The sequence below is a fragment of the Staurois parvus genome, unplaced genomic scaffold (assembly GCF_062004578.1).
Source record: "Staurois parvus isolate SC_StPar_1 unplaced genomic scaffold, SC_StPar_1.0 ptg000401l, whole genome shotgun sequence".
Lineage (NCBI taxonomy): Eukaryota > Metazoa > Chordata > Amphibia > Anura > Ranidae > Staurois > Staurois parvus.
Window position 1 is genome coordinate 5,479,584 of NW_028318197.1, and position 27,844 is coordinate 5,507,427.

General features: G+C 45.0%; 1 protein-coding gene across 2 annotated transcripts in view; it reads left to right on the forward strand.

Moving 5' to 3' along the window:
- The first annotated feature begins 14,368 nt into the window (after positions 1-14,368).
- Positions 14,369-27,844, forward strand: part of XRN2 (5'-3' exoribonuclease 2) — a 99,254-nt gene continuing 85,778 nt past the window's right edge. For both annotated transcript variants that reach the window (XM_089686534.1, XM_089686535.1), the window contains exon 1: positions 14,369-14,525. In XM_089686534.1, coding sequence (XP_089542660.1) covers positions 14,451-14,525 — 75 coding nt within the window. In that variant the 5' untranslated portion in view covers positions 14,369-14,450. The remainder of the gene's footprint in view (positions 14,526-27,844) is intronic.

Genomic DNA, 27,844 nt, shown 5'->3' on the forward strand with positions numbered 1-27,844 from the left:
GGTGATCCGCAGTGGGCTGGCCAGCCTCCAACTTCTTCCTCGTTCCAAGGTGAGGATGCTTCCCCACCACCTTAGCGATTCCTTCACTTCGTGCGTGATGCGGATCCTGGAACTCAGACCTGCTCGGCTGCCGTCCCAGTGGGAAAGGGTGTGATTTTGCAGAACCCTGGAGTGAAGTTGCGCCCATTGCACCCCTGGTATTGCCGCTGTCATCCGCTCGATTATTCTCATCGCGGTCCTGACCGTGCAGGTCGACATCCTCCGGAGGGCCCTTGTGTCCTGCCGCAGGTTGAGGGCTTTTTCTGATGTTAGGTACGATCGGGCCTGTGCGGAGTCCAGGACGTACCCCAAGTACGTAATCCTCTTGGAGGGGGTTCGATGTGCGATCTCAGGCCTCCCTCTGTGTCCGCAAATAAAAGCAGGTCGTCCAAATAGGGGATGATGTTTATCCCTTCCAGTCTCAAAACTCTTAAAGGCTCCGCTAAAATCTTGGTGAATATCCTCGGGGCCGACAACAGGCCGAAGGGGAGTGTGTTGAACTGAAATAGCACCGGACCCTTTTCTCCTTCCAGCGCAAACCTCAGGAATCTCCTGGAATCTTCTCTTATCGGGACATGCAGGTATGCGTCTTGCAGATCTATCGAGGCCATGAACACCCCAGGTGAAAGGAGTTCCTTCACCGTGTATATGGATTCCATACGGAATTTGCTGGGCCTCACGAACTCGTTCACCTTCCGCAGATTCAATATCATCCTGTAAGTACCTGACGGTTTTTTCCTTAGAAAGAAATGGGAGAAGAATCCACTTCCCCTTTCCTCTTCTCTCAACTGGCAGATAACGTTCTGACTGAGCATATCTTGTAGGAGGTCCACCAGCGCATCCGCCATGGCCCTGTCCTTTGGCAGGGGTGTTGCAAAAAATCTCTGAGGGGGGGCCCTTGTGAACTCTATTCTGTACCCCCTGTGGATGGCCTCCAGAATGTAGGTGTTCTGGGTTATCCTTAGCCATTGTGCCCCAGCCTCGCTCCCACCTGGCCTCTCCAGTCACTTCGGCTGGGTTTTGGGTCTATTCTGGCTGGGGTTGAAAAGGAAACCTCCCCTGCCTCTCGGCTCGTTCCTGCCTCTTCTCGCGCCCCAGCCTGGGCGCTGGGTTTGGAACCTAGCTTCCCTCGACGCGTATCGCCTGGATGGGCGAAACCCCTTCCGTCCAACCTGCCTGCTGGGGACCGGGAAGCTCTTTTTCCTGTCGGCCGACCTTTCCAGGACTGAATTCAGCTCCGGGCCGAAAAGGAGTTTTCCTTCAAACGGCAGGCCACAGAGTTTAGATTTGGAGGCCAGATCCCCCTGCCAAGATTTCAGCCAGATAGCCCTCCTTGCCATGTTTATGAGCGCTGTAGATCTAGCAGAGAGTCTGATGGTCTCTGCTGATGCGTCCGCGATGAAGGCTACCGCTTTCTCCAGCACCGGAAGGGACTTCAGAATCTCTTCCCCCGGGGTGCCTTGTTCCAGATGCGAACGGAGCTGCCCCAACCACACATCCAGGGTTCTGGACACACAGGTCGTTGCCACTGCAGGTTTAAAATTCACTGCGGACGCTTCCCATGCCCTCTTCAGGAAGGCATCCGCTTTCCGATCCATCGGGTCTTTTAGGGACCCACCGTCTTCAAAGGACAGGTCCGTGTCCTTCGAGATCCTCGAGAGAGGGGCGTCTGGCTTTGGGCAAGTCTCCCAAACCGAGGCATCTTCCTCCTTAAAGGGGAAACGTCTCTTGAGGTTCTTGGGAAGGAAAGCCTTCTTCTCTGGCTCTTCCCATTCTCTCCTGATCGTGGACCATAGGGCAGGGTGTACTGGGAATGTACGGCTGCTTTTTGCCTGTAGCCCTGCGTACAGTTGGTCGTGGAGAGAGAGGTCCTGCTGTTCCTCCTCCAGATCCAGGGTCTCATAGATCACCTTTAACAGGTCCTCCGTGTCTTTCACCTGAAAAAGGAACCTGTCTGCCTTTGGGCCCTGAGCCTCAATCTCACCCTCCTCCGAGTCTGAGGTGTCCGACTGTTCGGCCTCTTCCCAGTCCCTTACCGGCGCTACCAGCTTCCTCTTTTTCCCCCCTTGGGTGCCAGAAGTGCCCGGTTGGGGATCATCCTGGGCCGGTCCCGGCTTCTGTTCCCTGAAGCTTTGAAATGTTTTGGACATCTCTTGTGTCATATTCTGTAGGAAGTCTTTAAAAAGAGATCCAGACTCCTTCTTGATGAGCTTGTCTATGCACCCCTGGCAGAGCTGCTTCCTCCAGGAGCTCGCCAGTTTCTTCCTACAAGTGGCACACTTCTTTTTCTGCTCACAAGGAGCTTCTTTCTCCCCTCTATCCTCCTCCTGTGGGCCCATCTGGGGACAAGGAGATACACGCGTTCATGCGTTTGTAACAGCAACGCCTCCCCCCCTGTGCCACTGTGAAAGCTCCAGCCGTGGGCCTGGGGGGGGGAGAGGGGGGCTGTGTGTGCGTGGGGGGTACCCAATCATCCCGGGAGGGGGGGGGGGGGGAGGGGGGTAAAAACAAAAGAGAGTTGCCAAACAAAGGCCCTTACCTTACTGCAGGCCTCCCCCGCTCCTGACAGATCTGCCTCCATGCTGCCGCAGACTCTGCCTCGGTGCGGCGGTTTTTCAGGGGCTGGTGGGCTCCGCCCCCCCCCTGCGATCCCCCCCCGCCGACCCCCCTCTCACGGCCGCCGGTGGAGAAGCGGCCGTGGCACGGGTTCCTTCCGCGGTCCGCCGCCCATTTCCAAGATGGCGGCGGCCGTTCCCTGCTCCTGCGCCGGAAGTGACGACACCCGGCGCCCGGAAGTGACGCGATCGCAGCGTCCAGACCCTCCGCAGCCGAGCCTCCTGGCCATGCTGCCGGGATCCAGGAGCAGGTAAGACTTACCTGAAACCCCGCAGGGAAAGGCACCAATGCCTCGGTCGGCGGAGCGGGCTCTACCCCCCTGGAGAGCCCCGCTGGGACCATCTGGGGCCGACGCCCCCACCCTACAACGGGCATTCCAGAGTGAAACTGGCTGAAAGGTCCCCCCCCTCACAAGGCCCCTGCCTCGCTTGGAGGAAGGGGGGGCCTCAGCCAGGGACCCTCTGTACTCCGCCAGAGAGCCCAGACAAAAATAAAAAACGGGCGTAGTTCCTTCCTGGCCGGAGGAAACACTAAAACTGGGGGCCAATGGGAGAGAGGACGCCTATAAAGGGAAAAAAAGGTGGAGCGGGTGTTTCCTGGGAGGAGCCCTATCTCTCAAGTGAGCTGTCCTAGAAGATGACTCGGGAAAATGCACATGTCAGGGCGCCTATACATGAAAACATTGATTGCAATACACATGTGACATATCGCCGCACACACCAGACTGAGAGCAATGTTCCTAGCACCAGACCTCCTCTGTAACACTAAACTGATGATGTATAGAAGGCTTTTAGGGTCGATGGAAAATGTAGGGTATTAAAGTTTGTTGCCATTTCACAGGCACATACAAATTTAAGGTTTGACATATTGGGTAGCTATTTACTCAGTCCAACCTCATATTTTTTATTTTACCAAAAAATTGGGAAATTTATTGCGTTTGTGTGCCGCAAAATTAACTTTAGTGTATTTTTTACTGAAATTTTGCATTTCCCAGACCTTTGCAGTAGTATTGTGTGACATAAAAAAATTGCAACTATCACTTTTTAATTCTCCAGAATGTCTGCTTTCAGAAAATATATAATGTTTTGAAGGTTTGTGCAATTTTCAGGCCTAATTTTTTTTTTCTAAACGTGTGCAAAAAAGGCTCTTTCACGGAAGAGGGCTAAAGCACAGCTCTGTGTCTTTAGCAAGTACCTTGTGATCTTGATATTTGCTATCCTGGCCTTCAAAGTGGCCTGGCTGCTGTTTCTACAGTATGTGGGACACTGTTCTCTGCCACTCTGCCTTTGCTTTGGTGGTGGAGTTCTTCTTTAACCTCTGCTGATGGTCTCCAAGGGTTACCTTGTCATCCATGTTCTCATCAAGTGCTCATCACCTGTGACTTTGGCTGGAGCATCCTTCTAGTCCTGCCTAACTTTTTCCACTGGGTCAAAGTTCAGCAAACAACACCCCCTCCTGTCTCTCCTGACCCCCCCCCCCCCCGAATTGCCTGTCTGACTTCCAGGCAGTGGTGTATTTAGGTTTTGCGTTGCCCTAGGCAACATAAAAATTGGCCGCGCCCCCCCCCCATGGAGAGAGCCTGACACCAAACCCCCCCCCCCCACAAAGAGAAAGACTTTCACTACAACCACTTTCCATACACTGGCCACCCCACCCCTCAGCTAGAGAGAGAGAAACACTCACCTGCAGAGCTCCAGGCATCCCCTGGAATGAGAGCTAGGCTCTGCATACACCGTCAAGCAGCCCGCAATCTCTCTCGGATCCCACCTGGTCCCTATTCCGCGTGTGTCCCTTCTTCCGGGGAGCGGTGCTGCCCCCCTGAAAAATGCCGCCCTAGGCAAGTGCCTTGTTTGCCTTGTAGTAAATACACCCCTGCTTCCAGGGTAGGCTGGGCTATAGAAACAGGAAAGGCCACCCTTATCATTTTGGTTCCTGCCAGGACTCATGCTGATGGGTGTAATTTTCTTGTGTTTGATGAGAGGTTTGGAATACATGTAAAATGAAGGTCAGCAAAATCCCATTGACTTTATATGAGCAGTACACATGGTAGATCAGAGGCTGTGCTTGACCTGTCTTGTGTTGTTCTTTGGACAAAGCATGTCCCATTGAGATGTGATAAAACTGCATACGAAGCAGGTCAAATCTTTTCCTTGTGAAACACTGAGTTTGCCAAGCAGCGGATGCAAAATTTGTGTTTGATTGGCATTTGCAGCATCTGACAAGAATACCCTTTGCCATGAACCCTAAAAAGGTTAGGAAATTCCCTTTTCAGAAACACTGTCACTTTGCCCCGCATGGACAAGATGACAGTGCCACCCTGTCCATGCAGGGCATAGTGATGGTGTTTCTAGAAAGGGCATTTCCATCAATCAACCCCAATGTCTTTAAAAGAACACATGAAGGATTATATCCAGCATGTATCAATAAAGTAGCAGTATCATACAAGATATGGAAATATTGCCAAACATTTGAAAACAGAATACACATTTGTTACTTTTTACACTTAGGCTCCATGTACACGGTGTGTTTGGAGAACTCTTCTTAATGCTGGAAATTGACAGCAGGAAAATGCAGGTTAAAAAACATCAGTTTTGCCGCGTTTGCACATTGCATTTATGCGGGTTTAGCCGCATTTATGAGCGCTTGCGTTCAGAAGCGTTTTTTAAAGACAAGCACAGGATAACCTCTCAAATGCCCAGAATGCACTAGAATATGGTACATTATTAACTATTTCAGACTGTTTGAGAGAAATAGAGAGAGCAGTATTTGGTGAGATTAGCTGTCTTTTTTTTTGTGATGTTTGGATGTGTTCCAGCTCATCTCTGTGCAGAAATTATTGCAGCAGTGTCTAACATATTTTCTTTCATGCAAATCCTCAAAATATGGTGTACCAGGTCCATTTGAGTACCGGGAAAATGCTTTGCATGCATTTTTCATGATGACAAAAGGCTCTGGACAGCATCTGGAAATGTAAATGTTAAAAAAATGTTCCAAACGCAAACGCTTAAAAACGCAGCTAGCCACGTTTACATGCGTTTACAAGTATTTGGCATTTGAAACGCTGATAAAATCTACTCCTGACCGTAAGTTTGGTGTGTTAAAAAAAAACGACTGTAAACTCAACTGCCTGTAAACGACATAGTGTACATGGACACATAGGAAAACATTAGGGTGAGTTCAAGGGCTGCTGAAAAAAACGCAGAAAAGCTCCTAAATGTGAGTTTATCAGCTGCAGTGTACATGGAGCCGTATAAGAATTCTGAGACTTAGGCTGGCCATACATTATACAATTATCTGCAGATTTTTGGTTTAGATTTACCAAAAACCATATAATAGGAGGACAAACCTAAACAACACTTTCAGTTGTATCCAATTAGGCAGGCCCTTGCACTACATAGTTGAAGGTAAATCTAAAGGAAATTGGGCAGAAAATCTGCAGATAATTGTATAATGTATGGCCAGCCTTTGTTGCAAAAAGCACCTGACAGTTTATATAGGAAATACAGCTGATTCAGCTCTTTGGTGAATGGAAGAATCATTGGAGATACTAATCTTCAATGGTGTTCTGCTCTTCTCACCTGATCCCCCTCTATATTGTACTAACATTATAGAGGAGGATCAGGTGAGAAGAGTAGAACACCAGGTGACTCCTCTGAGTGAAAGTAGAACTATAGACAAAACTTTTTTTTATATTGGATAGAGTGATAGAGTAAGGCTGGCCATACATTATACAATTATCTGCAGATTTTCTGCCCAATTTCCTTTAGATTTACCTTCAACTATGTAGTGCAAGGGCCTGCCTAATTGGATACAACTGAAAGTGTTGTTTAGGTTTGTCCTCCTATTATATGGTTTTTGGTAAATCGAAACCAAAAATCTGCAGATAATTGTATAATGTATGGCCAGCCTTATACCCCTGTCAGGTTTTTTTTTTTTTGCCATCTGTGTCTCATTGGGGAGATTTACCTTCACTTCCTGTCCCATAGCTAAAACAAGAAGGGGAAATTCCTGCAAATGAAGGGAATTCCTTGGGACCGTCAGGTCACCAGAACTAGTGCCCCCATTGGTAGGTTTCCCCTATATTACGTTTCTGGAGACAACCCAAAATTTGGGGTTTTCTTTTACTTTCACTCTCAATTAAAACAATAAACAAATAGAGAGAGTGAATCTCCCTTAGTCTAGGTTCACACCTAAGCGATTTCTGCGGCGTTTTGCAGAAATGCGCTACAGTCCATTTAACATGATTTCCTATGGGACACATTCACATCACCGTGTTTTCATCTGGTGCGCTTTTGGAAAGGGTCAGGGACTCTTTTAAATGCAAAACATTGCGTTTTTGGTTCTATAGACTTCAATGGAGATGTTGCAGAAAAGCATGTAGTGCGTTTCTGCTGCGTTTTTGAAGCATTTTGCATTTTAATCTGCCAAGCAACAAGAATAAAAGCAAAACGCAGCAAAAACGCATGTGCAAAACCACATAAAAAACCACGAAATGCACCAAAAAACGTACTGCAGAAATGTATCAAATGCAAACTGCATAGGTGTGAAACTAGCCCAAGTCTAGGTTCACACCTATATGTTTTCCGCAGTGTTTTGCAGAAACACACAGCAGTCCATTTAACATGATTTCCTATAGGACAGGTTCACATCTCCGCGTTTTCACCCAATGCATTTTTTGGAAAGGGTGAGGGACTTTTTTAAATGCAAAACGTTGCATTTTTGGTTTTATAGACTTCAACGCTGCAGAAAAGCGTCTAGTGCATTTTTGATGCATTTTTTATGTGTTTTGCATTTTAATCTGCCTAGCAACAAGAAAAAGAAATGCAAAACACACCAAAAATGCGACAAAAACACATGTGCAAAAATGCAAAAGGCACCGCAAAAAGGAGCTGCAGAAACGGATCAAACGCAAAGTGCATAGAGGGGCACAGACTGCAAAAAAAAATCTAATAGGTGTCCTAATCCATATCTACTCTGAAAACTAAAAAAAAGATTTGCCTTTTAGTTATACTATAACAACAGGGAAAACATTTTTTTGTTTGTTTTTGTTTTTGAATAGAGTGGAGGTGGATTAGAACACTTGTCAGTTTTTGTATTTCAGTGTTTTTTATTAATTTGTAAACATTTCAACAAGACTTGAGCAACAAGACACGCCCATGCAGGGACTATCAATGGCACATAAAAGAAGACTGTCAGCTTTTATTGTTTCCTGTGTCCCGTTAGGGAGATTCACCTTCTCTATTTGTCCTGTTTACCATTATTATTGAAAGTGAAAGAAAACAAGGTAAAGGTAAAACTGAGTATACAGTACTAGACTACTAGGAGCACAGAAGCACAGCAAATAGCAGCATTGTCAGTCTGGGGGGGGGGGAGTGCTAAATATACTAGCAGATTTAGATACAATAATGAAATGAAGATAAACTCCAGTAATTAATTTATAGGCAGTTACAGCAAACCACTTTTTTTTTTTGGGGGGGGATAAACGTTTACATAAATAATAAAAGCTGATCATTGTAAGCACCCATGTCAGTGGTAAATGATTTGCCTCAACACTCTAACTACTATATTTGCAGGAGAACTTGTTCTGTTGAAAACTAACAGACTTACTAGCAGGATCACCACATGAAAACAAGGGAAAGAAAGCCTGAAAAAGAAAACTAATGCAACCATCACATCTAAGAATTGGTAAGCTACAATATAATAAATGATTTCATTTGGGTTTAATACCACTTTCTGGTAAGTGGGTGTCTTCTGTGACTGCCGGGACCTATGGAGTCTCGATGGATTCTTCAATGTGTTGGTGCTCCAGTTTAGAACAACTTTCTTACGTGCCACCATTCCCAGCACCGCACACACAGGCATTGCGAGAGGGACACAGAGCCATGCTAACCCAGGAGCCCCTGTCAACCACTGCTGTAAAGGAGGAAAGGCATTGCTTTGGTACTGTGTCCCTCTCACTTTGCTTGTGTGTGGTGCTGGGAATGCCTGCATGCAAGTGATTTAGTTGAGGACTAAAATTGTCCAGTGCTTATCTGCTCCTGTCCAAATTAATCATTCTAGCTTTGGAATGTGCGCACACTGGAAGAGACTCACGCTGACACACAAGTTCAGTCTATGAACACTTCTAGTTTATTATAATGAGAAAGTGAGCTTATATATTCAATAGGAAACCAAATAGGCATTTTACCATATCCATCACATAAGGTCGTAGTTCTAAACGTGAACCCGCATAAACTAGTAACTTTGGTGAGACTCCATAGGTATCACAAGTCACAGGCAGGGCTGCTGTTAGAAACCATGGGGCCCCATACAGCCAACCTGGCAGGGCCCCCCCCACGCAAACCCCCCCCCCCACAATTTACTATATTTTAGTTATGAATGAACACAGTGAGTGATTGGTACTGATCGCTCATTGTATTCATTCAGGAAAGGAAGGGCTGGGAAATGGGACATAGTTACTGGAACCTTCCCCCATTCTCCATCCTGAAGGATCCTATTGTCCTAGTGCCTGCAGCTGCCGGTGGAAAGTAAAGGAGGGAAGCTGGCAGCACTGTGGGGGTGGGGGCACACAGGAGGAAATATATGGTGCACAAGGACTGTGATGTGGGACAATTACTGGAAACGATCTCCTTTATGGCTCTCTCTGTAGCAGCTGAAAGCCGATGGGAGGGAGAGGAGAAGAAGTCAGCTTTCAGCTGCTGCAGGCACAGCCATACAGGGGATCAGTTCCAATAATCGCCCCTCTGCTGTTCCGACCAACCTCCATGTGTGCATCTGATTCACACAGCTGTCTGGGCCCCCTACAGGAGGACTGGTGATACCCCCTTATCCACAGCCCTGGTCACAGGGGGCACCCACATACTTAAAGTCAGCCAGCACAGCTTGGGCACAGCTAGTGGATCAAGAGCACATTATACATTTTTAAACAGAATAGCAAGAGCATGCAAGTCCTTCTGTAAGCATCTAATTAAAAAGAAAAAAACATTGGCTTTAATGTCACTTTGATACCTACATGTCCCACTGTGCAATCTGACAGTCCGCACTCTCTTGCTGGAGAATTTAGACACAGTCCATCTTTTCAAAAATTTCATAATTGCACCCACATTAATGAAAAACAACAAATGAGCATTTGTTATATTTTTGCATAGAAGCCTGCAGAGCATTGCAAATTGCATCATGGGCGCAGGCTCCTGCATTGTTTACATCCCAGGTCTACATGGAGGTATGGACCTACTGTCATGGGGCTGGCAAAGGTAAAAATGATCTACAAGTGCGGCTATATCGTTTTTAGTAGATATCAGTTTTTGCAGGGGGTTCCCTGAGATCTGAATTTTATTTTGAGGGTTCCTCCAGGAGAAAAAGGTAGAGAAAGGCCGAGCTATACGCCCATTTACAGGATGGACCCTTTTGTAAAAAAACAGCACATATATTCACACAGATCTGTGCTATCTAGGGCAGCCTTTCTCAACCTTTTTATTGTGGATTAACCCTTCAAATAATTTTGATGAATCAAGAAACCCCTGATAAAAATTATTATATCGATATTATATTAGATATGTATTATTAGATTTATTATATACATATTATAATACTAGATTATACTACACTATATTTTACTATATTACATTACTATTAAAAGCTTTAAATAAAACACACTCTTGTGATCAGTGGAGAGATACCCCCTAGATTGGTGATCAATGGAGAAATATTCCCCTACAATGGAGGCCAGTGAATAAATCCCCCTCTACATTGGAAGTCAGTGAATAAATCCCCCTTACATTGGTGGTCAGTGAATAAATCCCCCCCTACATTGGTGGTCAGTGAATAAATCCCCCTTACATTGGTGGTCAGTGAATAAATCCCCCTTACATTGGTGGTCAGTGAATAAATCCCCCCCTACATTGGTGGTCAGTGAATACATACCGCCTACATTGGTGGTCAGTGGAGAAATACCCCTTAGATTTGTGATCAGTGGAAAAATACCCTCTACATTAGTTGTTGGTAGAGAAATTCCAACTGCATTGGAGGTTAGTGAATAGATGCCTCCCTACATTGGAGGACAGTGGAAGAAATACCCCCCCACATTGGTGGTCCATGGGAGAAATACCTCCTGACATTGGTGGTCAGTGAAATACCCTCTACATTGGTGTTAAGTGGAAGAAATACCCTCTACATTGGTGTTAAGTGGAAAGTGGAAGAAATACCTCCTACATTGGTGGTCAGCGGAATAAATACCCTCTACATTGGTGGTCAGTGGAGAAATACCCCCTACATTGGTGATCAGTCTAAAAAACACCCCCTACATTGGTGGCCAGTGGAAAAAGTACCCTCTACATTGGTTTTCAGTGGAGAAATACCCCCTACATTGCAATGGAAGAAATACCTTCTACATTGGTTTTCAGTGGAGAAATACCCCCTACATTGGTGGTCAGTGGAAGAAAAACCCTCTCCATTGGTGGTCACTGGAGAAATATCCCCTACATTGGTGGTCAGTGGAGAAATACCCCCTACGTTGGTGATCAGTGGAAGAAATACCCTCTAAATTGGTGGTCCGTGGAAGAAATACCCTCTCCATTGGTGGTCACTAGAGAAATACCCCCTAAATTGGTGGTCAGTGGACTAAATACCATCTACATTTTTGAAAAGTGGAGACATACCCTCTACATTGGTGATCAGTTGGATAAATACCTTCTACATTGGTGATCAGTGGGAGAAAAAACCCCTACATTGGTTATCAGTGGGAGAAAAAACCCCTACATTGGTTATCAGTGGAGAAATACCCCATACATTGGTGATCAGTGGAGAAATATCCCATACATTGGTGATCAGTGGAGAAATATCCCATACATTGGTGATCAGTGGAGAAATATCCCATACATTGGTGATCAGTGGAGAAATACCACCTACATTGGTGGCCAGTGGGAGAAATACCCTCTACATTGGTATTTAGTGGACAAAGACCCCTCACATTGGTGGTCAGTGGAAAAATACCCCTTGGTATTGGTTTTCAGTAGAGAAATTCTCCCTACATTGGAGGTCATTGAATAAATGGCACCTGCATTGGGAGTCATTATTATTATTATTATTATACAGGATTTATATAGCGCCAACGGTTTGCTCAGCGCTTTACATTATAGTGGGAGACAATACAGCAACAATGCAATTCAATACAAGAGGGAATTGAGGGCCCTGCTCCTTGGAGCTTACAATCTAGGAGACATGGGAGAAATTTCATAGGTGATCCATGGAGAAATACCCCCTACATTGGTTGTCAACAGAACCCCCCCCCATTGGAGGCCAGTGAATAAATACCCCGTACATTTGAGGTCATCAAAATAAATACCCCCTACATTTGAGCTCAGTGAATAAATACCCCCCTACATTGGAGGTCAGTGCATAAATACCCCCCTACCTTGGAGGTCATTGAATAAATACCTCCCTACATTTGAGCTCAGTGAATAAATACCCCCCTACATTTGAGCTCAGTGAATAAATACCCCCTACATTGGAGGTCATTGAATAAATACCCCCCTACATTTGAGCTCAGTGAATAAACACCCCCTACATTTGAGGTCAGTGAATAAATACCCCCCTACATTGGAAGTCAGTGAATAAATACCCCCCTACATTTGAGCTCAGTGAATAAATACCCCCTACATTTGAGCTCAGTGAATAAATAGCCCCTACATTGGAGCTCAGTGAATAAATAGCCCCTACATTGGAGCTCAGTGAATAAATACCCCCCTATATTGGAGCTCAGTGAATAAATACCCCCCTACACTGGAGCTCAGTGAATAAATACCCCCCTACATTGGAGGTCAGTGCATAAATACCCCCCTACCTTGGAGGTCAGTGCATAAAACCCCCCTACATTTGAGCTCAGTGAATAAATACCCCCCTACATTGGAGCTCAGTGAATAAATACCCCCTACATTGGAGCTCAGTGAATACCCTCCTACATTGGAGCTCAGTGAATAAATACCCCCCTACATTTGAGCTCAGTGAATAAATACCCCCCTACATTGGAGCTCAATGAATAAATACCCCCCTACACTGGAGCTCAGTGAATAAATACCCCCCTACATTGGAGGTCAGTGCATAAATACCCCCCTACCTTGGAGGTCAGTGCATAAATACCCCCTACATTTGAGCTCAGTGAATAAATACCCCCCTACACTGGAGCTCAGTGAATAAATACCCCCTACTTTGGAGCTCAGTGAATAAATACCCTCCTACATTGGAGCTCAGTGAATAAATACCCTCCTACATTGGAGCTCAGTGAATAAATACCCCCCTACATTTGAGCTCAGTGAATAAATAGCCCCTACATTGGAGCTCAGTGAATAAATACCCCCCTACATGTGAGCTCAGTGAATAAATAGCCCCTACATTGGAGGTCAGTGAATATATACCCCCCTACATTTGAGCTCAATGAATAAATAGCCCCCACATTGGAGCTCAGTGAATAAATAGCCCCTACATTGGAGGTCCGTCAATAAATACCCCCCTACATTTGAGCTCAGTGAATAAATACCCCCCTACATTGGAGGTCATTGAATAAATACCCCCCTACATGTGAGCTCAGTGAATAAATAGCCCCTACATTGGAGGTCAGTGAATAAATACCCCCCTACATTTGAGCTCAGTGAATAAATAGCCACCTACATTGGAGCTCAGTGAACAAATAGCCTCTACATTGGAGGTCCGTGAATAAATACTCCCCTACATTTGAGCTCAGTGAATAAATACCCCCTACATTTGAGCTCAGTGAATAAATACCCCCCTACATTGGAGGTCAGTGAATAAATACCCCCCTACATTTGAGCTCAGTGAATAAATACCCCCCTACATGTGAGCTCAGTGAATAAATAGCCCCTACATTGGAGGTCCGTGATTAAATACCCCCCTACATGTGAGCTCAGTGAATAAATAGCCCCTACATTGGAGGTCCGTGAATAAATACCCCCCTATATTTGAGCTCAGTGAATAAATATCCCCTACATTGGAGGTCAGTGAATAAATACCCCCCTACATTTGAGCTCAGTGAATAAATACCCCCCTACATGTGAGCTCAGTGAATAAATAGCCCCTACATTGGAGGTCCGTGATTAAATACCCCCCTACATGTGAGCTCAGTGAATAAATAGCCCCTACATTGGAGGTCCGTGAATAAATACCCCCCTATATTTGAGCTCAGTGAATAAATATCCCCTACATTGGAGGTCAGTGAATAAATACCCCCCTACATGTGAGCTCAGTGAATAAAAAGCCCCTACATTGGAGGTCCGTGAATAAATACCCCCCTACATGTGAGCTCAGTGAATAAATAGCCCCTACATTGGAGGTCAGTGAATAAATACTCCCCTACATTTGAGCTCAGTGAATAAATAGCTCCTACATTGGAGGTCAGTGAATAAATACTCCCCTACATTTGAGCTCAGTGAATAAATAGCCCCTACATTTGTTGGCAGTAAAGACATTCTCAGTACATTGGAGGTCAGTGGAAAAACACCCTATAATCATTACAAGTGGGAGATCAGTGTGTCATTACTAAAAGGTCCCCTAGCAACATCTGGAAGAATCCTGTTTGAGGAAGGCAGGGATCTGAGTCAACAAAGAACAAGGAAGAATGGCAATGCCCTCCTCAAACATGGCGCCACCAGCCTTATTCTCCACCCCCATGCAGACGTCACGATACCGTAGAAGACATGTTCTCGTGATAGTCTCCAAGCTGTTTCCGGTCTCTGGTGTGAACAGTCTGCGGCCTTTTTGTATCCAGGCTCCAGACTTAAACCATGGGAGTCCCGGCCTTCTTCCGCTGGCTGAGCCGCAAATACCCGTCCATCGTCGTCCACTCGGTGGAGGAGAAGGTGAGCGCCCGGCGGCCATGTCCGTCTTGTTACTGCCGTGTGTCTCGGGGAGGGGGAGGAAGGCCCGGCTATTATCACCTGGGTCACATGGCCCTGTGTGCGCAGCGCGACTGGATTTCTTACTTACATTCAGGGAGAAGGCGGCATATAGTCCATAGAGGGGAGCCCCGTGCATAGAGCACAGCCGGCCCTGCTCTGTACTGGATCCTCCATAGAGGACGGGCTCACGTGTATATATAGGGGCTCATAGAGGAGCTATTCCACCAGACCGTTGTGTGTAATGTGAGCCGTTTGCCGTGTCTGGGATTCCTCTTGTGAGATAGCAGTGCGCTTCCTGTATGAGAGTGCGTGCCTAGGCTCTCCAGTGCGCTTCCTGTATGAGAGTGCGTGCCTAGGCTCTCCAGTGCGCTTCCTGTATGAGAGTGCGTGCCTAGGCTCTCCAGTGCGCTTCCTGTATGAGAGTGCGTGCCTAGGCTCTCCAGTGCGCTTCCTGTACAGTGCCTTGAAAAGTATTCATACCCCTTGACATTTTCCCTATTTTGTCGTATTACAACCAAAAATGTAAATGTATTTTATTGGGATTTTATGTGATAGACCAACACAACGTGTCACATAATTGTGAAGTGGAAGGAAAATGATAAATGGTTTTCAAACTTTTTTTTTTTTTTTTACAAATATCAGAAAAGTGTGGTGTGCATTTGTATTCAGCTTCCTTTACTCTGATACCTTTAATTAAATCTAGTGGAACCAATTGCCTTCACCTAATTTAGTAAATGGAGTCCACCTGCGTGTAGTTTAATTTCAGTATAAATACAGCTGTTCTGTGAAGCCCTCAGAGGTTTGAGAGAACATTAGTGAACAAACAACATCATGGAACACAGCAGACAGGTCAGGGATAAAGTTGTGGAGAAGTTTAAAGCAAGGTTAGGTGATTAAAAAAAAAAAAAGTGGGCAGCACAGTGGCTAAATGGTTAGCACTTCCGCCTGGCAGTACTAGGGTTGTTGGTTCGAATCCCAGTCACGGCACCACCTGCCTGGAGTTTGCATGTTCTCCCTGTGCCTGCGTGGGTTTCCTCCGGGTACTCCGGTTTCCTCCCACACTCCAAAGAGATGCTGGTAGGTTAATTGGATCCTGTCTAAATTGTCCCTAGTATGTGTATGTATGAATGTGAGTTAGGGACCTTAGATTGTACGCTCCTTGAGGGTTAGGGACTGATGTGAATGTACAATATATATGTGTAAAGTGCTGCGTAAATGGACGGCGCTATATAAGTACCTGAAATAAATAATAAATTAAAAAAAAATCTCCCAAGCTTTGCACATCTCACGGAGCACTGTTCAATCCATCATCTGAAAATGGAAAGAATATGGCACAACTGCAAACCTACCAAGACATGGCTGGCAACTAAACTGACAGGCCGGGCAAGGAGAGCATTAATCAAAGAAGCAGCCAAGAGGCCCATGGTAACTCTGGAGGAGCTGCAGAGATCCACAGCTCAGGTGGGAGAATCCATCCACAGGACATCTATTAGTCTTGCACTCCATAAATCTGGCCTCTATGGAAGAGTGGCAAGAAGAAAGCCATACGAAGTCCCGTTTGTGAGAAGCCATGTGGGTGTCACGGCAAACATGTGGAAGAAGGTGCTCTGGTCAGATGAGAGCAAAATTGAACTTTTTGGCCTAAAAGCAAAATGCTATGTGTGGCGGAAAACTATCACTGCACATCGCCCTGAACACACCTTCCCCACTGTGAAACACGGTGGTGGCAGCATCATGTTGTCGGGATGTTTTTCTTCAGCAGGGACGGGGAAGCTGGCCAAAGTTGATGGGAAGATGGATGCAGCCAAATACAGGGCAATCTTAGAAGAAAACCTGTTGGAGTCTGCAAAAGACTTGACTGGGGTGGAGGTTCACCTTCCAGCAGGACAATGACCCTTAACATACAGCCAGAGCTACAATGGAATGGTTTATATCAGTGGTCTCCAAACTGGCCTGGGGGCCGAATGTGGCCCTTTGCTTGCTTTTATCTGCCCCTATTCCTCCCACTGATACAAGACATTATTCTGTCAGCTGACACCAACAATGGGGCACCATTTCTCCCGTTGGCACCACCTATGGGGCACCATTTCTCCAAATGATGCAAACGATAATGCGCTATTCCTCAACCTAATACCAAATGTGTTGTTTACTCCCACTGATGCCAGGAAAATTTCCACTCCCACTGGCCAAAGTCTGGCCTCCTTGAAGTCTGATGGACAAAAAACTGACCCTTTTGTTTAGAAAGTTTGGAGACCCCTGGTTTAGATCAAAGCATATTCATGTGTTAGAATGGTCAAGTCCAGACCTAAATCTTATTGAGAATCTGTGGCAAGAGTTGAAAATTGCTGTTCAGACTTTCTCCATCCAATCTGACAGAGCTTGAGCTATTTTGCAAAGACTAGGCTCTCCAGTGCGCTTCCTGTATATGAGAGTGCGTGCCTAGGCTCTCCAGTGCGCTTCCTGTATATGAGAGTGCGTGCCCAGGCTCTCCAGTGCACTTCCTGTATATGAGAGTGCGTGCCCAGGCTCTCCAGTGCGCTTCCTGTATATGAGAGTGCGTGCCCAGGCTCTCCAGTGCGCTTCCTGTATATGAGAGTGCGTGCCCAGGCTCTCCAGTGCGCTTCCTGTATATGAGTATGTGCCAAGGCTTCAGTGCCTCCTAGCTCTGTCTGCGGTGTGAGTTAAGGGACCTTTTCACATTGCTGTTGTGCAGTTTTCCCGCAGCACAGTGTACCTGTGGTCTTTGCGCGGGTTACTTGTACTTTGCTTTAGACGTCTAATCTGCCCTACAGTTTAAGTGTGTTTTTTGAAAGTGCACTTTCAGAAGATGCACCAAATCTGCCTCATCTAATAGATGTCTAGGGAAGAGCATGGCCTAACCTGCATGAAAACCTCAGGGGTTACACAGAGCTTAAATAAATCCTTCTACATCAGTTGTATCTCTCTATCGACTGTCTTCTCTACATCTGGTAAAAGTGCTGAATTTATAGAGCTTGTTTAAGAGTTCAGAAAAAAGGCGTCTGAGAGCTGTAATTACATTCTGCAGAGCTCAGTGAGGAGAACTCTGAGAGCTGATTGGAGGAACGTTTTCCTTTAAACGTTTTTTGTTTAGCGGAAAAAAAACAGTGGTGATGTCAGGGATCCCCTCGATCCCCGCCGCGATGGTCCCGGCGCAGGCGCAGTATGCCGCCCTGTGCAGGGACGCGGGCTCTAGGTCCGGGCCGGCCGCGGCGCGTGAGTTCGCACATGCGCAATAGGAGCCGCGGCCGCCCGCTGGGCACCAATGGCAGCGCAGGGCGCGATATTTAAACGGCCCTGAGCTGTCATTCAGTGCCTTCTGGGCTTGTCCTTGCCCTGTATCCTGTATCTGAACCTGAACCTGTAAGTTGCTGACCCGGATTGTACCTGACCACTGCTGAATTCTCCTGCCCAGACCCTTGCTTTGCCTGGCCTCTCTTCCGTATGTCCCCTATTGGATTTGACCTACTGTTGATGACCTGGCGTGTGACCCGACTAATCTCTGCCCGCTGCCTTGTACCGTGCTGTCCTCCCCGTTACCGACCCGGCTTGCCTGACTCTGCACTTGCTCATCCATCCATCCATCCATTCCTCTCAGCGGGGTTCCCAGACCTCCTCATATCAGGCTCTCTCCCGTGGGAGCCCCTGGCGACCACCCCTACCACTGACGGGTGCCCTCAGTAAGCACGACCTGGTCCCGGGGTACTCCAAGTCCATCCCCACCATCAGGGGCTCTGGTGAACAAGTACTCTGGGACTTAGACTCCGTGCGCTGGGGACGCCTGATTAGTGGAGTGCTAGTGGTGTCGCCAGGCGGTCCCTTACAGGTGATTACCACAAAAAAGATCTATTTGTGTAAAAAAAAATTATATAAATGTAATTTGTGTGCAGTGTTGCATGACGAACAGTTGTCAGTTGTTGTTCAAAGTGCTTAGGAAGGCCCATTAAAATTATTAGACTGCCCTAAAACGCATGTATGCTCAGACACACCACCTGGTGTGAATAAGGCTTTAAGCTAAACCCCAGGTATGGGATATTTTATAAATGATTCTGTTGGTTCAGCTTGGACCCATGTAACTATGTACACGGCTCAATAAAAAAAATGAAAGGAAGATTTTGAAAACGCATCAGATCTGAATGGGGAAAATATCACTGGATAATATGTTAGGACCGTAAGGATGCCCCATGATTTGATTTTCGGGGGGGGTCTTTGAATTTTGTCACCTGTAGATTGATTTTTCATTTCCATCAAAGTGAAAAAATTATGCAGCAGGCTAGTCTATTTTGCTGAAATTTTCATTGCAGCAACTCAAAATGGTACTCAGTAGTTTGTATGGCCCCCATGTGCTTGTATGCATGCCTGACGACATTGGGGCATGCTCCTAATGAGACAGCGAATGGTGTCCTGGGGTATTTCCTCTAAGATCTGGACCAGGGCATCACTGAGCTCCTGGACAGTCTGAGGTGCAACCTGGAGAGGTTGGATGGACCGAAAGATGATATCCCAGAGGTGTTCTATTGGGTTTAGGTCAGGCGAGCGTGGGGGGTCTTCGGTGGTATCAATTCCTTCATCTTCCATGAACTGTCTGCATACTCTCGCCACATGAGGCCGGGCATTGTCGTGCACCAGTGTAGGGTCTGACAGTGGGTCCATCCCGATACCTAATGGCAGTCAGGGTGCCAGTGTCTAGCCTGTAGAGGTCTGTGCGTCCTTCCATGGATATGCCACCCCAGACCATCACTGACCCACCACCAAAACAGTCGTGCTGAACACTCTTACAGGCAGCATAATGTTCTCCACGGCTTCTCCAGACCCTTTCATGTCTGTCACGTGCTCAGGGTGAACCTGCTCTCATCTGTGAAAAGTGTAGGGAGCCAGTGGTGGACCTGCCAATTCTGGTGTTCAGTGGTAAATGCCAGTTGAGCTCTATGGTGCCAGGCAGTGAGTACAGGGCACACTCGAGGACGTCGGGCCCTCAGGCCACCTTCATGAAGTCTGATTCTGTTTGGTCAGACATTCACACCAGTGGCCTGCTGGAGGTCATTTTGTAGGGCTCTGGCAGTGCTCATCCTGTTCCTCCTTGCACAAAGGAGCAGATACCGGTCCTGCTGATGGGTTAAGGACCAGCTGAAACTGATTAACAACCCCCTCTGCTACCTAACTGAGCAGATCAATATCCCAGGAGTTTAACTAACTTGATGCTGTACTCTGATTAAAAAGTGTTCCTTCAAATTTTTTTGAGCAGTGTATATACCATACCTGGCTTATCTCCATGGAAGCTGGAAATCACTGAAGTGCTCTCCACGTGCTTCTGGGTCCAGTGCTCAGCGGCTGGCCTGATGCATTCTGAACACAGGAGGGTGGCCACTCATTAGAGACACCATTCAGAGAATATCTGGCATTTTCTGAATGAATTGGAAGAGCTCTCTAATTGGAGGCAGTGGAGTGTGTGATGTCATTGTTCCACCTCTCCTTGTTCAATCAGAATGCTTTGGATTTTTCTGAATGGCGCCAATTCAGAGTGTCCAACCTCCTGTGTACTGTGTGCAGGAAAGTAGCTGCTCAGCACAGGACCTGGAAGCAAGAGGAGATCACTGGAGTAGCGATGGCTAGTATTCTATAATACAGGATTTATTTAGCACCAACAGTTTTGCTCAGTTTTAAAATATAAAGGGAGACAATACAGCAATGATACAGTTCAGTACAAGAGGGTTAGGAGGTAGTGATTTTCCAGTTTTCAGGGGCATCAGCCAGGTATGGTATATCCATAGTTCAGGGGGGTGGAAATTTTTGAACAAAACTACTTGTCCAGAGACTAAATCGGTGCCTCAGTCTACTTGTCCCTCATGACAATCTACTTGTCCTGATATTCTAACCAAAACCATATTTAAATCTGCTTTAAGTAATGTCTGGGGCTTTTATAAACATAAGGGGCTTTATGGCGACTTAAATGTTTAATATTCGTATATCACTACACCCGGGGGACTAGCAGGCAGGGGAGAGACCTTGCAGTGTAATGAGCACTGATTGGGTGCTCGGCAGGAAAGGGGCGTTTCAGGCTTATTCTTTATCCCTCTCGCTGCCAGAGCCATTTTTGCATTTGTTTGCACAAGTTTAAAAATCATTTAAGGCCTGAAGATTACACAAAACTCAAACATGATATATTTTTGAAATCTGAGACCCTAGAAAAAAAAAAGGAGGTAGTTCCAATTTTTTATGCCACATATTATCACAAAGGTCTAGGAATAACTTAAGTTAATTTTAGGGCACAAAAAGCAATACATTATACATTTGTTTTGTAAAATCTAAAAGACGAGGTTGCATCGAGTAAATGGATATCCAACATTTCAAACCTTAAATTTGCGTGCACTTGTTGAATGTCGAACTTCAGTACCCTATATTTTTTATAGGTGATGCTTTTCAAGCCCCTTTATAGGTCATCAGTTTAGTGTTACGCAGGGGATCTGGTGCTAGATTTAGTGCTCTTTTCCGTTTGTACATGCGTACATATGTGGGGGGCCTTGAAAAAAATTGGGGGGAGGGGGGGTGTTATATACTTGGGTGTAACTTTAAATTAAAAACTTATATCACATACAGTTGTGTTCTAAAGTTTACATACCCTGGCAGAAATTGTAAAATTTTTGGCAATGATATTGAAATTTGACTGATCATGCCATAAAATGCTCTTTTATTGAAAGATAATGATCATATGAAGTCATTTATTATCAAATAGTCAATTTGACTATTGGCTGTCCAGGGATCTGGTGCTTCTCTATCCAGAGGAGACAGCCTAAAACGGGAAGTTTGTTACTGGCTGGATCACCAGATGAAAATAAAGGGATAAAAAAACAAATGCAACCCTACACTTGAAGAAGAAATTTGGAAAAATGGTTCAGAGGAGATGTTGGCCTGTCATTATTTAAAGGTCTGTATGGCTGCTGTGTTACAGGGTATAACATTTTTCTATGGCTGATATTTGAAATGGAGATCTATGTCAGTTATCTGATCTTGTCTGCTGTTTGCACCACTGTGGAGACTCCTACCTAGTCTTGTCCAACCTTTGAAAAAAGTAAGTGTTTGAAAAAAAAACTAAAAATTGAGGGGTTAAAAAAAGTGCTTTCATACTTCTATGCTGCAGCATCCCTGAGATGCTGTAGCTGTTCCATGTGGGCTCTAAGCCTGAGAACTGAGTGACCACATGACTACTGATCATGATCTGTTCAGAGCAGTGACTGTCAGTCAGTACTCTTCGCTCTGCCCCTCCATCACTCACTGGAGAACGGGTGAGTGTAATTGGCTTTGGCTCTCAACAGTACACTGAGAGCTGGAGCCAGCTAATGGGAAGCTGGGTGCATTCTGATAAGTCAGGCTCCTTCCAGAGCCTGGGCTTTATCATGTTGGCAGTGGGAAATAGCCCGCAATGGCTGATCCTGGGCCACAGGATTTCAATAGTAAGTGTGCTTATGTGACCCACGAGAAGCTTTGGCCATACCTCTCTTTTAAGAAGAGTTCCAAGTATGTCGTTTTCCAGCTCAGACCAATGTAACTGTGCATATACCATACTTGATTCCATCTAGAAGCTGGAAATTGCTGTAGTAGGTATGATTTCTGTGATCTCAATAACTGCAATGCAGCAGCCTGACTCAAGAAATGGGAAAACGCAAGACTTCACCCCCATCGACATGGGCACCATTCAGAGATCTCTTTGCATTTCTTTAATAAATGCAAAGCATTCTATGATTGGGGGGTGGTGGAGATGGAGAGGCATGCATTAACCGTTTCCATACTGGGCACTTTTACCCCCTTCCTGCCCAGGCCATTTTTCAGGTTTCAGCGCTCTCACACTTTGACAATTGCGCGGTCATACAACATTGTACCCAAACTAAAATTTATCATTTTCTTCACACAACAACTCAAGCTTTCTTTTGGTGGTATTTAATCACCACTGGGGTTTTTATTTTTTGCTAAATTAACAATAAAAAGGCAAAAAATTTTGAAAAAACCCACATTTTTCTTTGTTATAAACGTTTGCAAATAATTGTTCTTAAATATAGGCCAAAATGTATTCTACTACATGTCTTTGGTGAAAATAACCCAAATTAGGATGTATTTTCTAGTTTGTAGGCAAGTTAGAGTTCACAAACTATGGTATAGATCTGAATATTGATCAATCCTGAAATACTGACAGCCAATCTAATTTCTTGAGGTCCAAGAATGTCAGAACAGTACAGATATCCCCCAAATGACCTCTTTTTGCAGAGTAGACAGTCCGACGTACTTCATAAGAGGCATGGCAAGTTTTTTGAAGTTTTTTTTTTTTGTTGTTTTTTTTGTCATTTTTTGGAAAATGAAAAAATTAAAAATATTTTCACAATTTTTTTTTTTTTTCTTACATACCGTCACCAGTGCAGTACAGCATCATCATATAACTGGCATGGCGGTGATCAGGGACACTGACTGGTGACAGTATGGGGGGGAAAAAAATAAAAAAAATTTAATTTTTTTACTACATTTTTTGTGCTTAGCTGTGATTTGGCCGCAGCTCATCACATGACACAGCTGGGCTGTGATTAGCCCAGCTTGTGCATGTGATCGCTGTGACCAATCACAGCTACACACACTAGTATACAATGGATGGCATGAATTAAGCCATCTATTTTATACAACTGTCATGTGACCTGTGATTGGTCACATGGTATAGGCAACGGGGCCGGTACTCAGATCTGTCATCGGCCGCTTCCGAGGTACATGGCTGGTGACAGATTGCGCGGCTCTGCAGGCGCATAAACTGCGCATGCCTGGGAGGATGTCATATGGCGTCCACCCGGAACGCTAATGGATTTTGCACGCCGCCATTTGGCCATTGGCTGGGCGGCTAATGGTTAAATGTCCCCCTACCTTGTCCAGTTGAAGAATGCCACAGAGATTCGAACTTCTAGAGGAATCCCACGGATATGGCATATACATAGTTATCCTGGTCCAAGCTGGTACAATGCGACTATAATAAAACTATCTATATCTGGAATTACATAGTTAGTCTGGATGAAAAAAGACAAAAGTCCATCTAGTTCAACCAAAAAGGTTATAATCCTATACCCACAGTTGATCCAAAGAGAGGCAAAAAACCCAGCAAATCATGTTCCAATTTGCTCCTGCAGGGGAAAAAAATTCTTCCTGATCCCCTGAGAGGCAATCTATTTCCTGAATCAACTTTACCTATAAATGTTAGTTTCCAGTTATATTCTGTGTATCCAAGAAGGAATCCAGGCCTTTTTTAAAACAATCCACTGAGCTGGCCAGAACCAACTTTTGAGGGAGTCTATTCCACATTTATCACAGCTCTCACTGTGAAGAACCTTTCCGTAATTTGGAGATTAAATCTATTTTCCTCCAGATGTAAAGGGTGCCCCCTTGTCCTCTGTGATGACCTCAGGGTGAATAACTCTACAACGAGTTCACTATATGAACCACTGATGTATTTATACATGTTGATCATATCCCCCATTAATCTTCTCTTCTCAAGAGAGAATAAATTAATTTCTTCTAAACTTTCCTCATAGCTGAGCTCCTCCATGCCTCTTATCAGTTGGTTGCCCTTCTCTGCACTTTCTCCAGTTTCCCAATGTTCTTTTTGTGAATTTGTTGCCCAAAACTGAACTGCATATTCCAGATGAGGTATTACTAATGATTTGTACAGGGGTAATATGATATCTCTGTCTGGAGTCTATACCTCTTTTAACAAGAGATGATTTTGCTCGCTTTAGAAACCGCAGCTTGGCATTGCATGCCATTATTAAGCTTCTGATCTACCAGGACTCCTACATCCTTCACCACCATTGATTCCCCCAGTTGTACCCCCCCCCCCCCCAGTATGTATGATGCATGCATATTCTTAGCCCCCAAGTGCATGACTTTCAATTTATCAACATTAAACCTCATTTGCCACATAGTTGCCCAATTAAACAGCACAGTGAGGTCAGCTTGTAAATTGGAGATATCCTGTAAGGACGTTATTCCACTGCACAGCTTGGTGTCCTCTGCAAAGACTGAAATGGTATTTTTAATCCCAGACCCTATATAGTTTATAAATATATTAAAAAGTAAGGGTATGAACTCTGAACCTTGGGGTAGACCACTAACAACCCTAGACCAATCAGAGTATGAATCATTAACTACTACTCTCTGAATTCAGTCTTTCAGCCAGTTTTCTATCCATTTACAATCTGATTTTTCCAAGCCTGTAGACTTTATCTTTCACATGCTGTGTGTTGGGAACTGTCAAATGTTTTTGCAAAATCCAAGTATACCACGTCCACCGCCACCCCTCTGTCCAAGGTTTTGCTCACCTCATAAAAAAGAAATCAGATTTGTTTGAAAACTTCTGCCTTTCATGAATCCATGCTGTCTGTTGCTTAAAATATTTTTTTCCAGGAAGAACTCATCTATGTGGTCTTTTATTTAACTTCTATAGTTGGGTAGATACTGGGGAGTTTAACTAACAGGTCTATAATTACTTGGTAAAGATTTTGATCCCTTTTTAAATATAGGCACCGCATTGGCCTTGCGTCAATCCAGTGGTACAATGCCAGTCATTAAAGAGTACCTAAAAATGAGCAATGGCTCATGAAATGACAGAGCTCAATTCTTTAAGGACCCGTGGGTGTATGCCATCCATTCCAGGTTCTTTATTCACCATTATTCTGTCTAAATAAATATTTCTGGATCATATCAGTGGTGAGCCAATGTGGATCATCTGGAGCTGTGTCAAAACCATGCCCATTATGGACAAGAGCTCCCCCATGCTCCTTTTTGTATACACAGAGCTGAAGAAGGTATTTAATAAATTTGCCTTTTCTCTGTCCCCAGTCACCCACTCTAGGTTATCCTGCTACCTTTTTGTCCATTTTTGTTGATTTCCTTTTTACATATTCTGTTATATTCTTTGAAATGTTTAATGGCATTCCTTAATTTTTATATTTAATAAAGCTCTTTTCCTATTTATCTTTTTTTAACTTTGGCCATAAGCCACAAAGGTTTGATTTTTAGCCTTTTTAAACTTGTTGGCCATGGAAATATATTTTGCAGTGTGTTCACATAGTCTTTATGAAGTACTCCCATTTCTGTGTTCATCAATGCAAATATTCCCTCCCATTCGAAGTCTTGGACAGCAGCTCTAAGCCTTGGAAAATTAGCTCTCTTAAAGTTGAGCATTTTTATTTTTCCTGTATGTGCTTGTTGTTTACAGCTAACAATAAATGAAATCATGTTATGGTCACTGCTACCCAAATGTTTTTATATAAACAGTCATAAGCTCTGCATGGTTTGAGATTATTAGGTCCAGCAGAACATCATTCCTAGTTGGGGCCGCCATGAACTAAAATTGTCCTGTAGTAGGTTTATAAATCTTTGCCGTTTAACGGTTCCTGCAGTGCCATTACGCCAGTCAGTTTCTGGGTAGTTAAAATCCCCTATTATCACTGTCCCAGCCGTCGTAGCCCTTTCAGTCTGTGCAAGGAGCTGAGTCTCCATCTCCTCATTAACACTGGGTGGCTTCAGCCTCATCACACTCTCCAACTAGGTCCTCTTTCACAGTCGCTCTGAGGTCACTTCTCACATAGACACACCACCACCTTTCCTTTTTACCTTGTCTCTCCTTAAGAGAACATAGCCAGGGATATTAATGGCCCAGTCATGTGAAGAATGAAGCCAAGATTCACCAATACTAATTTAAATCCTAGGTCTCTTCATGCACCAAAGCTTCCAGCTCACCTCTTTTGCTTGGCAGAATTCTAGAATTGCTGAACAAACACTTTAATTCATTGACACCTTGTGCAAACGTATATTGCATTTTTATTTTGTGCAAATGGTACCAATTCCAATGGTGGTTTGTAACATGGGAACCTTCTTATCACCTGCTGTATAATCTAATTGTCCCTCTCCCTTTGATCCTAGTTTTAATGCTCCTCCAGCCATCCCATAAACCTCTCCCCCAGCACAGCAGACCCCCTTCCATTTAGTTGCAAACCATCTCCAACATATAGAAAAGTCAGCCCAGTGCTCTAGAAACCCAAATCCTTCACTCTTACACTACCCATGCATTTAGTTCTCTAATCTCCCCCTGTCTTACCTGAGTTGCGCATGGCACAGGTAATATTTCAGAGAATATCACCTTGGAGGTCCTTTCCTTCAACTTGCAGCCTAGTTCTTTAAATTGATTCTTAAGGAGCCTCCACCTTCCGTGTATTCTGTCATTGGTTTCAACATGGACCAAGACAGCTGGGTCATACTCGACCCCTCCCAGGAATTGTTCAACCGGTGCACCACATGCCGAACCCTGGCACCAGGGAGACAGCAACCCATTCGGTTGAGGCGATCCTTTTGACAAATTATTCTATCAGTGCTTCTGATTATAGAATCCCCTACTACCACCAACTGTCTAGGCTTCCCTGCACTACCCTCACCACCCCTCCCAGATGGTCTGCTCTTCCGGCTGTTAGGGATAGCAGTGACATCCAGGGCTGCTACCCCCACATCTCCACCCAACTTGGCAAATCTGTTTGGGCGCTTAAGCCCAGGGTGGCTTTTTTTTTTTTCTCTCTGTGAGTCCCTACCACTCCCTCTCACTACAGTAACCCATCTTCCTACCTGATAATCCTGATTAGCCCCTCCACATCAATCCCATTAGCTACCTGCTCAGGGAGCAGAAGACCCCTTTCAAGGTTGTCAGTTCTGCCCAGTGTTGCAACTTGCTCCTCCAAATCTCTAACACGAGCTCGAAGGGCAACCTGCTCACATCTGTCCCAGCGCTATCCATCCTGGAGCTGTTCTATTGTTGCATACATGCAGTACAGTCTGCACTACACAAAATCTTCAACCCTGCTAGCACACATTATCCCAGTTACAAAATTAATATTACTAATAGGAAAGATCAGTTATCACTTACAGGTTAGTAGACTTCTGTTATAATCTCCTGTTTTTCACTCCGGTTTAACTCTACTAAATCAAATGTCCAGCAAACAAAATACAGGCAAGCTCAGAGGGAACTCTACAGAAAGTTTTTATATAGTACCTGTAGCACCTGTGACCAGTTAACCCCTCCCATTAATCAGCAGACTGAAGAAAGGAAAGGAAAAAAAATTCTATTTAAGAAGTGACATAAAAAGTGATTTAAAAAAGTAAAAGCTGCTAGCAAGACCCCAGAGAAGAAAATAAACCTACAAGCACCAACATTCAAAAGCAAAACTGTTTTTCACTCTTCAAGT